Genomic DNA, 11,556 nt, shown 5'->3' on the forward strand with positions numbered 1-11,556 from the left:
TGTTCAAGACTTGCTGCTAAGGTATCGGTAAAGAAACATAACAACATTGTGGTTTGATGTGTGTATGATCTGTTTGTAAGGCCATTGGCGATGATAGAACATTTTAAGCATCACTAAAATATCCATACAGGTCTATACATACAGACAATGTTAGAAGGAGTTAGCTGCAGTAGCTTACATTATAAACTGCTTTCAGCTTTGCCTTAAACTGAGACCCTAAATAACGCACATACTATGTCACAGCCTATTGTTGTTTCATGGAGAGAATTCTTCAAAATGTACTAAACCGATGTGAACACAAAGTCAAGACAGAGTGACTTTGCTTTAGTTACAGTGAACAGTTAAATTCCTTCACAGTATACACGATACATACACATCCATCCATGTAACACAATTAATAGGAAACATAACATTTATTTAAGAAATCTAAGAGTCCAGTGCTACTAAAAGCATGGTGAGCCAAGGGGTAGCGTGGTTCTGAAGGGTTCAGAGGGGAAAAGTAAGGAAAAAGAAAAGGTCAACTTGCAGGCATGTCAAATATAAATGGTCTGTTCTGTAACTGGGATGACCATGTGACATCTGTCAAATACAAACCCAAGGATTACAGACACAAATACATTATTTTAAAAGCATTATCAACACAAGTTGACAAGAACAGAACTAAGATGTAACAAGGGAAGTGAAAAATACCTGTTGATCACAGTTGACTAAATCAAAAAGCTGTGGGTGGACACAGAATTAGAGTTAATTTATTAGGTGGTTTTCGATACGTTAAATGCAATGTATTTATGAAAAGTCTTTAGGAATATTGTACTTAGTTTGCAAACAAAACTATCAGCAACAATTCTCAATAATAAAATATTTCGCTAATGCAGGATATCTCTATGTCCTTCTCTGTTTTGGAAAAATAAAACGGCACTTTTCATCCAGTATCATAATTAACTTACCCTTTTAAAGTCTAATTACAGTGCATGAAATGCCCTGTATTGTTATTCCTAGGCTTCTTCTTCTTCTTCTTCTTCTTCTTCTTCTTCTTCTTCTTCTTCTTCTTCTTCTTATTCTTGTTACCTTTTTCTGCGATTAATTCAGCCCGAACCGCTTAACGTAGAAACTTCATTCAAACTTTGTCGCGTAGGTCTTGTAAACGACACTTATGCTATGTATTTTTCACTTTTCTAAACTTTATACTTTTTAAGATATTAAAGAAAAACGAATATAAATGTCTCCCATTGACTTACATTGGGCCATTATGACATCATAATAGGGTCTTTAAACTGGCTTGCACCTGTGCTTCACTGACAGCTGCACCAAATCAAAGGAACCTCTACTCTCTCTGTCCCTCTCAATTTAACTGTAACTAGGAACATTAAGACACCATCCATTCTCTATTTTTTTTCTCTCCATCTCTCCATCTTTCTCTCTCAGTCAACTTTCTCTCACACTCAATCTCTCTTCTTCAATCCATTTTTATCTCCTTTTTTCAATATTTTCACTCTCTCTTTATCTCTTCATCCAGAGCCACTCTTGTTCACTATTCTTTCCTTCTTCCACTCTTCTTTCCTTTCTTATTTTCTTCTTTCACTCTTCTTTCCTTTGTTCTTTCCTTCTTTCACTCTTCTTTCTTTTCTTATTTCCTTCTTCCACTCTTCTTTCCTTCCTTCACTCTTCTTTCCTTTCTTCTTTCATTATTTCACTCTTCTTTCTTTTCTTCTTTCCTCCTTCCACTCTTCTTTCCTTTCTTCACTCTTCTTTATTTTCTTCTTTCCTTCTTTCACTCTTCTTTCCTTTCTTCTTTCCTTCTTCTGCTCTTCTCTCCTTTCTTCACTCTTCTTTCCTTTTGTCTTTCCTTCTTCCACTCTTCTTTCCTTTCTTCTTTCCTTCTTTCACTCTTCTTTCTTTTCTTCTTCCTTTCTTAACCTTTGCATTTCATGCACTGGTATTTCCTTCAGGAAATGCATTTTCTAGTTATTAACTGTTGTTAACAACAAAGATCAAACTGTCAGTTGGTTATTGAGACTGGAACACCATTGAAGAGGCAAACTGCTATTCAATTATGTGACGCTTTATGGCCTACTTGACTTCTTGAGGAACATTGTGCCCAGCACGGTCTGAAGAACCTATTGCTATACAGACTACAAACTATCATTTTCTATAGATAAGTGCAGGAAAAGTCAGTAGATCAATGCCAAGTTGCCTTAATTCATGCCTTTAGTTAGGCAGTCTTCATCAAGTATTTTTCTCACCATCCTTTACTCAAATAGCAAGAGTAAACCATGTTGTTAACACTGTATATCCAATGGAGGAGCTAGGTAAGGAAAACTCATTAATAGTAATAAAATCTCTCTGCTGTTGGAGCAGAGCTTTTGCTCAAACTCTGCATCCCCAAGAGAATCCCTTCCTGAATGTCAAATTAGGTCCTCTTCAGTGGCCACAATGTTCTTGCAGCCGTTTTATAGCTGTGCACTTGGGGGAGGCCCCTTAGCTGAAGGAGGCTGTGAGAATGGCCTCCTGCTGTTGACCGTGCAGCATGCCGATGCCCACGGCTGGAGCAGGTAGAGGTGGTCGGCTAACCAGTCGCAGCTGAGGAAGGGAGACCAACAACCATCAATTCAGCAGACAGAAAATGGATCAGCGGAAATTAACACAGCCATTCAAAATACATTCAATAATACATATTTGTGTAACGGTTACAAAATAAGCGGTCAGATTTATGCATAACGAAATACCATGCCCTTGCATTCACAACACTGTCACTTTGAGTATAAGAGATAATTTACCTTGCATGCCAGTTGCTTTTCAAATCTTGGGGCCACAAAGGACCAGGCACCCATGTTCTGGGGTTCCTCCTGACTCCATATAAACTCTGTAGAGGAAGTGCATGTACCGTTATACGGAGAGGTTGAAAATGAACCTGTAAATCATACAACCAGATAACCTACACTGCTTATAACCAGATAACCTACAGCCATATTATCAGATAACCTACAATCATATACATAAACTTCAAGATAATCCAAACAAGAGTTTGGGAGAAATCTTACTGGCGAAGATTTAACTTCTATATGATATGAGCTTCTCACCTTTGGCATTGGTGTATTTGGAGAGCTCCTTCTGCAGAGCCTCCAAGGGGAAGGGGCAGAGCTCCTCCACACGGACCAGTGCCGTGTTTTGGGCTGCTGCTGGCAGCGACTCCCGCTGCTTCAGCAGAGCATAGTAGTGTTTGCCAGAGCAGAGCAGCACCCGCTGGACACTGTGGGTATTGCAGGTTTGACCATTAAACAAAGCAGTAGGAGACAGCCTTGGAAATTATACTTAATGGAAGCATCACTCCCATTAACATTCTTTAAATGTGAAATATGTTATGCTGAGCCAAAATCCACTACACAAAGTACAAGTTCTTTCATTTTAAATGACGTCCATTCATGACACGACTTGTATGTACCTTCTGTAAAAGTTGATATTAGACCATTGTATAATTGTTTAGATAAGGGGAATGTGATCAATGTTATTGTCCTCTATGGCTGTCTCCACAGTCTCACACACAGTTTTAACACTAGAAGCAGCTGCGGGAATTCCAGTGTTCACGGTTTGTGATAAAATGTTTCACCTTGAGGGGTTCACTGATTGGTCATTCAGTACAGGTTTGAAAGATGTTCCTTGAGCCAAGTCAGCAAGGCTAGACACAGCACCCTATAACGATGAGACAAAATGTAAATTGACACATAAAACCTAAATTATCATCCAATTATCATAAACTGTAATCATAAACAGGTAGAACAAGTTCAGACTTACTGAGAACCTTAGCAGTGTCTTAGGTGCGGCAACAATAAGAGGTTTGCGGAAATCGCGGATCATCTGTCTCCGGAGCAGGTGGAAGTACTGTGCCGGAGTGGTGGGGTTCACCACAGACATGTTCACCATGTCACTGTCCACACCCGCCTCCTTGCTGTCACACATCTGAGAGATAAACACAAATATACAAGAGAGCCATAAGTGGTGAGGGGGGGGTGTCACACTCAAAGCAGCAATAATGAGTTCTGTTCCAAAACTAGCAAGCTAACTACCTGAAAGGCATGAAAAAACCTTGCATTTTGTTACTTTAATACTTAAAACCGTTGCCATGTAACCAAGAGTCTAATATAAAATGTCACCAAGTGCCAGTTCCGCCTCATAAATGTACAGTCCTGAAGAGATCCTAAGGAAGTTTGGGCAACTGTAACTGTTCTTGCTAAGTAACTGTTTGCCTCTCTTACTTCTGACTTCCCTAGAAATGAATGGCTGGTACCTGTCGACACTTACTCCGTGTTCACTGCACTGCGTAAATGGAAGTGACTTTCGGGATGCAATGAATACATTGTTCAATGGACTGGGTACAATACCCCATGCAAAAATCCCTACCATTCATATCTTAAATCTTCATCACAATCTCAAATAGTTTACCTACCACTAATCCCATTGACAGGGGACAGTAGAACACACAAGAACACTATGCTAGGGTTTTTCCCTATTTTTAAGGATTATGTAAGAGGAGGAAAATAGAAGGTAATGCATACAGATGACCTACTTTGTGAAAAAGCTGTAGAGTAGGGGCATGCTGACAGAAGTGTCAGTCTGTAGGTACAGATCGGAACTGGTGTGGGCGGCAGTGAGAGGAGGCATCTCTGCCCGCATGTGCATGTCAATGAGAGAGTGAGTGGGTGGGTGAGAGATAATTAGAGACCTAGCGACACTGTGCTCTGCCTCACCTGTAGAAAACGCTCAATACGGCAAGAGGAATGTTCCGGTCCAGCTCCGTCATACCCATGTGGTAGAAGGATCACCATCCCACTCTGCAACAGCCACTTAGCCTCCCCTGGAGAAGTAAGCAATTCACTCACATATGGACGTTCAAGTTCTTTCACGAAAACCTTAGTATTCAAGTAGTCAAATAGTCACATTCTCCATCAAGAAAACAGGTTAGAAAGTTTTGTTAAATGCACGACATCTATACTTAATTAATGGCAATCACAAGGTAATTTCAAAATACCCATTACACACCATCCTATGATCATGACAAAATGAATATACCCAATGCATTAAAAGTGACCCTAAAATCAGGAAAATACACAAAGCAAAATGGCATAGCCGCATGGCTGAAGTATTTTTGTAAAAAAAACATGAGTGTGGTTACCTCCGGAGATGAAGGTATCGAAGATGATCTGAGCTCCATTGAAGAAGTCTCCGAATTGGGCCTCCCAAATGGGTAGAAGCTTGGGCTGGGAAATACTCATACCGTACTCAAAGCCCAGTACTGCCTCCTCAGACAGGGGGCTATTGCACACCTGATGCGTTAACACAAACACACATGCACACAAGATGAAGATTGTTGTGTTACACACACACAAAAAACCCATCAGTAATACTTAAAATTGTCAAAAAAGGACTAGGACCTAGGCCTAGAAACAAAAAAACATGGCCTTCTACTGTAAAGCAAGACCAATACATGAAGGGAAGATGAGCCATTGTGAACTCAGACATAGACGGTTGGAGCTTTCCACTTACCTCCATAAAGGCTCTCTGCTCTGGGTCGATGTGATTCAGAGGGATGTACATGTCGTTGGACTCCTGGCATACCACCATGCAATGGCGCTGGCTAAAGGTACCTCTCCCGACATCCTGTCCACTGATACGGATATTGAACCCTGTGGAGGGATTGTCCAAACAAAAATCAACAAGCAAGGATTACAGATTGCATCACACTACGGTATATTGCTGGAAAGGCATTTGCCACACGCTAAATGGTGTGAAGAAAACAACCATATTGTTAACATACAGTCTATAGGTATGTCTTTTTGTCCTTCGTTAGGGCCTGATTGGGATAGATCATATAAAGTGTATCCTAAAAGGACCTACCTTGGCAGAGCAGTGAGCCCAAAGCCATGGCTTCAGCAGTGGACCAGTCCAGTTTGGTTCCTTCTTCCACCTTCTGCAGCCGTGCCTGTGAGGAACATTTAACCATCAGTAGGTTTCTTCACTCTGTCTCACTGTAATGCCTGACGCCTCTGAAGCTCAGAGACCTCATATACTGTACTTCAAGGATATGACCCCTAAAGGCGTCTTCTGAACCTCCTCAGCACAAAATACTTCTGGCAGTGACAATATTTATGCCACAAACCTGCACGTGTGTCTTCCTGAGATGACCGTGTACGTGGATGTCCTCGGGAATGGCCACCGATTTGGCGGCCACAAACTGCAGCAGGGGTGCGGGGACGCCCGTGTCCCAGGTGGAGATGCGGGCCTGGGGCTCTGCCAGGTCCCCCCAGCGGCCCTGCAGATTGGTGGACGCCGGGCTGTACTGGGTCATGTTGGCCAGCTTCTCATTCAGCATGCCATAGTGGGTGGTCTTTATCTGACCCTGCTCCTCCGCAGTCATCAGGCCTTCAGACACCAGCAGGTCCGCATACAAGTCTGGAATGCTCTTCCTGGCCCTGGAATAGGACAGGGAAGGAAAAAAGGGGCAAGTTAGACCAGAATATTTCTCCAAATGTTTTCTTTCTGAGGATATTTTCTGTTTTAGCACTTCTGGTCAAGGCTAACAGCAAGACAAGTACCAACTCTTCATTGATTCCTTGTATTGACTGGTGTTCATGTAAGAAAATGTACTACTCAGGAGTCTTTTCATGCAGCATTTAAAGATATGGATCAATATGGATTATTACTGCAAAAAAATACTGAAAATCTAAACATCTTACCGGATAATCTTGTACATGGCTGGATTGGTGAAAAATGGTTCATCCAGCTCGTTGTGTCCCCATTGTCGATAGCACAGCAAATCAACGATCACATCCTTCCGGAACTTCCGCTGATACTCCACTGCAAGTCTTGTTGCCCGAAGCACATCCTCAGCCTCGTCACCATTCACGTGAATCACAGCACACCCAACCATCTTACCTGAGAGAGTTGCCAAGAAATCAGTTCATTCTTTGGCACAACTCCCAGCAGTCCAGTAAAAAATATACTTGAACAGAAATGTTATTATTTTTTTAATTTTTTTTACTTACCAACATCACTGCAATACAGTGATGATCTCCCTCTCTCAGAGGGAGTGGTATATCCCACTTGGTTATTAACAATGAGGTGAATACTCCCACCAACTCTATAGTGAGGTAGAGTTGACACTGTAAACGTTTCTGGCACAATGCCTTGGCCTGAAAATGAGGCATCTCCGTGAACCTGCAAACAGAATTGATACAGAGGGCATACATCACAAAATAGACTGGATGGTGTTTGATTTACTCTAACAGAGATGGACTTGTTGTGACATAGTACTGAATTTGAGTAATAACGACCCCGTGTCTGTATGGGACTGTACCTGAAGGCAAATAACTTTGTCTCCGGGCTGGGCACTGTTGTCGGGGGAATAATCCCCTTCCTGTTTGAGTTGCTCTCGGGCGCGGGCCTTGCCCTGAGTAACAGGGTTAATGGCTTCAAGGTGAGATGGGTTAGGCAGCATGGTGACATGAATTGGGTGATCAGCCCCAAAGTCGAGGTCCACAGAAGAGGTGAGATGCGAGAGCACGTCGCCGATGGAGGGAGAGTTCTCTGGGAACTCGCTGAGGCCGCGCATTTTGCGGTACATGAGCTGAAACGCACAAAGCCACGTTTGAGTGAGGTAGGTTACAATCCAAGCAAAAGCAGATCAAGAGGAAAAAGAAAAAGTCCTACAATGTTTCACCATTTCAAGTCAGTGTGGTCCCTAATGGAGTAACCATGAAAATGCAGCTGCATAAAGTAACTGCTAAAAGTACCTGGTGCAACGCAGAGATAAGAGCTGCTGCTCCCACTACTACTAACCTCTGGTGGGAAATGCAGAAGTCCTGTCAGCAGGTTGAGGCGTCCGCGATGAGGCATACCCATAATCACCTCGGTCACGCCACTGTACGCCGCCTGACGGAACAGCTCATGAAAGAATCCCATCATGCTCTCTGCTCCCTCACCTCCATACCGCTTCACAGTAGCAAACTTAGTGCCCAAGAAATGGTCGAATTCCTGACAATTCATGTGCAAAAAAAAATATTGATCAGATTAACGTCATGCCACTTTCAAAGCCTTATCTGAGGCAGTGCAGTTTTATCCTGCTGGCTGCCTGGTGAAAGAAACTGTCACTTTTCATGTCCCACTGACTACCTGGGACTCAAGCATCAGCCGAGAAAGCTGTCGTTTCTCCTCTGCAGAAAAGTTCTCCTTTTTGAGCTCCTCAAAGCGGTCTGCCATCCACTCCCGCTCCTGCACACTCTCCAGCTGGCTTATCTCCACAGATATGTGCCCACAGTAGGTTTTGTCCAAGTAGGCAAGTACTTCTTCCAGTGATGCCTCTGCTTTTCCAAAGTGACGCAGACCTACGAAGATAACCATAAACACATAAGTGAAACTGTCACTCACTCACTCACCCAGTAAATTTCAGAAAGTATTCAGGCCCCTTCACTTTTTTATGCTAGAATCATTCAAATGAATTTCTCCATGGGTCAATCCACACTCAATACCCCACAATGACAAAGCGACAACAGGATTTTAGACGTTTCTGCAAACGCATTAAAAATGAAAAACTGAAATACCACACTGAAGTTTTCAAACCCTTTGCTATGACCCTTGAAGTTAATGTCAGGTGCCTCCTATTTCTCTAGATCATCTTTGAGATGTTTCTACACCATCATCCTTTGCCAAACTGAATTGTGGCTCCGTTCAGTTCAGCAAAGGATGACGTCACCCCATTCAAAGTGAATGAGGATCCGATGCCCTGAACAGATCAATGCATTACGATGGAACCGTGTGAATGGGCCGTGACAGTGCATATCAGAGCAAAAACCATGAGGTTTCAAAGGAACTGCCCGCAGAGCTCAGAGACAGGACTGTATCAAGGCACACATCTGGGAAAGGTTTTAAACAATACAAATTCTGCTGCACTGAAGGTTCCCAAGAGCACGTGGCCTCCATAATTCCTAAATGGAAGAAGTTTGGACCATCAGGACTCTTCCTTGAGCTGGCCGCCTGGCCAAACTGAGCAATTGGGGGCGAAGGGGCAAGAGAGGTGTCCAGGTACTTAATGGTCACTCTGGCTGAGCTCCAGAGATCCTGTGTGGAGATGGGAGAAGTTTCTAGAATGCCAACCATCACTGCTTCACGCCTTTTGGCAGAGTGGCTAGACAGAACCTTTCCTCTGTGATGACACAGGAAAGCCTACTTGGGAGTTTGCATATAATTACTTAGTTGACTGTCTTTGAGAAACAAGATTCTTCTGGTCTGATGAAACCTAGATGGAGCAGTTTGGCCTCAATCCTTAGAGTCATGTCTGGAAGAAACCAGGCACTGCTCATCACCTGCCCAATACCATCCTAGTGGTGAAGCATGGTGGTGGTGGCAGCATCATGCTGTGTGGCGTTTTTCAGCGGCAGGAACAGGGCAACTGGTCAGGGTTGAGTATAGGCAGAGATATCCTTCAAGATCCTGGTCTAGAGTGCTTAGGACCTCATACTGGGCTGAAGGTTCACTTTTTAACAGGACAATGACCCTAAGCACACACAGCCAAGAAATCACTGGAGTGCCTTCGGGACAAGTTTGAATGTCCTGGAGTGGCCCAGCCACTTAGCATAAGAATGCAACATAAACAATGTGACAAAAGTGAAAGGGTCTGAACACTTTAAAAACGCACAGATATATCGTTTCACGTCTGAAAACATTCAGATTCAGGATAGGCCCTAACATCTATCTACGTTGATGTTGGTTTCTCGGTCATATCTTGCCAACGACACGTCAGTTGATTAGGCCATCATTTATAACTATTTGGCCAGTTAAGCATATTACCAAAAGCTTTATGGTTAACAGTTTGTTGGACGTCTGAGACTTTGAAGCACAAAAATGACTGTAGAGAGAAATTCTTGTATCCAGTTGGACAGCTAGGGGGTGAGGTGGTCAGTGGTGTCCACACATTTTAACACACAGCCGTTTCTAAGGTCACCTACAACTATCAGTGCTCACCGCTTGTCTTGAGGGGTACTTCAAGGGTCCCATTTAACGCGTTGATTTCAGGAACCGTCTCCAACACCGGCGCATCAGGAAGCAATGGGTTAATTTTGGCTGCTTTATGTCCATGTGCTCGATATGCGTCCACCAGTCGTGCCAGTCCATGGTCTGTATGTGCATGATTCGACACTTTATAAGTTAAGTCATACCTCACTAAACAACTGGGCAAGCTTGGGAACTGCAATGTTAACGCATTGTTGCTAAGCTAGCTTGCTACTACCACCTGTTGCATTACGTACCACAAGTGACATTAGATAATTGTTCGTGGCATGACAATGACTGAGCGTTGGTAAAAGGCCATATTTGTTTATGAAAACCATTACCCTTGCACATAATGTCAACACACTGACCTTCATTTAGCGCGGAGATATGGTCGCTCGTCAAGACTTTGGAACTCAAGTCGTTCTGTTTAGGTCTGTAACCATATACTCCCCTTTCCGTGTGGTACAAACAGGCCAAAATTGGTCGTGGAGAGCGGACAGTGTATTTTGACAGATTGTACAATCTGTTTAATTTAAGGAGAGCTGACATATTTGGTAACCGTTCAACCTTTCACCACTGCGTGAAGTTTCGAAGTTGCTCACAGCACGACCATGCAGACAGAGACATAGCAGAAAGCAGCCATATTATTATGAATGACGGGGGCGGCGCAACCATCTGAAGCCCCATTGGTTAAAAGTAAGATCTGAACGTAGGGGCAGGTTTGGGATGTACATTTGAAAACACTTCCAGTGTCACCTTCGCAACTAAAAATCTCTGAAAGATATATCGATCGGTTAGGTTATGTCATCTTAAATTAATTATTCGATTCGATAATTGAATAGCAGAATCTGTGTTTAATCCCCTGGTAAACCACAATCCTCATAAAATGTTGTGAACTGCAGAGTCCATGTGATAAGTGCCGTCTCTAAAATATTTGACACAAGTGTCATTACACTCTCGACTCGACGAGGAGCCATCATTCCGGTGAAACAGAACAGATATTGCCTCGTTTTGGCCTGCTGTAGAGCCTATTGTATCATCAGGGGATAGGTTGTTCATTGCGGTCATTTTTCGCATAGGAACAATTGCTCCTCTACGTGGCTGACTCCTACTGTAGGTCTTATAAACAACCAAATCTTTAAAATCCTGTTTTACACAATGTGTATTGTATGACCGGGTTCCAAACTATAAGCCAGTAATACTTTTAATTGAATGAAAAATTGTGGTGTGAAAAAAGAATCACTGATGTTACATCAAGGCGTATTGTACAGCCTTAGAAAAAAATATATATATATGTGCAGTACAGCTGCTGCTCACCTCAGTGGGTTGGTGTGGTGATAAAGGCGAATGAGGATTATAGCAATGAGAGGCACTATAGCCCACTTTGCAACAGCAGACAACAGTGGAATCAGCCAAAACAAACGGCTACAAAATCCCTAATAAGCACGTCTATGCATAAGTGTAACAGTATTAAATGAAGAAAGTGTCCTTTCATTGAAAACCTCACACATTGTA

The 11,556-nt window shown here is 42.8% G+C and overlaps 1 protein-coding gene across 1 annotated transcript; it reads right to left on the reverse strand.

The window, feature by feature from the left end:
* Positions 1 to 52: 52 nt before the first annotated feature.
* On the reverse strand, positions 53 to 10,667 carry dhtkd1 (dehydrogenase E1 and transketolase domain containing 1). Its single transcript, XM_080841647.1, has 17 exons — positions 10,410 to 10,667; positions 10,015 to 10,167; positions 8,167 to 8,378; positions 7,834 to 8,028; positions 7,352 to 7,621; positions 7,041 to 7,212; positions 6,732 to 6,930; positions 6,155 to 6,467; positions 5,893 to 5,977; positions 5,542 to 5,681; positions 5,171 to 5,321; positions 4,746 to 4,852; positions 3,793 to 3,957; positions 3,608 to 3,690; positions 3,081 to 3,250; positions 2,778 to 2,863; positions 53 to 2,580 (listed from the first exon to the last, which is right to left on the reverse strand). Exons 1-17 carry the CDS (start codon positions 10,588 to 10,590, stop codon positions 2,479 to 2,481), a joined length of 2,784 nt encoding a protein of 927 aa, XP_080697773.1. The 5' UTR covers positions 10,591 to 10,667; the 3' UTR covers positions 53 to 2,478.
* Between the last annotated feature and the right edge of the window lie 889 nt (positions 10,668 to 11,556).

This window comes from Sprattus sprattus (assembly GCF_963457725.1).
Source record: "Sprattus sprattus genome assembly, chromosome: 7".
Taxonomy (NCBI): domain Eukaryota; kingdom Metazoa; phylum Chordata; class Actinopteri; order Clupeiformes; family Clupeidae; genus Sprattus; species Sprattus sprattus.

Excerpts from the sequence above, each read along its gene's own strand:
- dhtkd1 (XM_080841647.1), bottom strand. The coding sequence starts at position 10,590 with ATGTCAGCTCTCCTTAAATTAAACAGATTGTACAATCTGTCAAAATAC. Across the intron at positions 8,379-10,014 it reads AGTACCCCTCAAGACAAGCG|GTCTGCGTCACTTTGGAAAA; the intron begins GTGAGCACTGAT and ends TTATCTTCGTAG. Across the intron at positions 8,029-8,166 it reads GGCTGATGCTTGAGTCCCAG|GAATTCGACCATTTCTTGGG; the intron begins GTAGTCAGTGGG and ends ATGAATTGTCAG.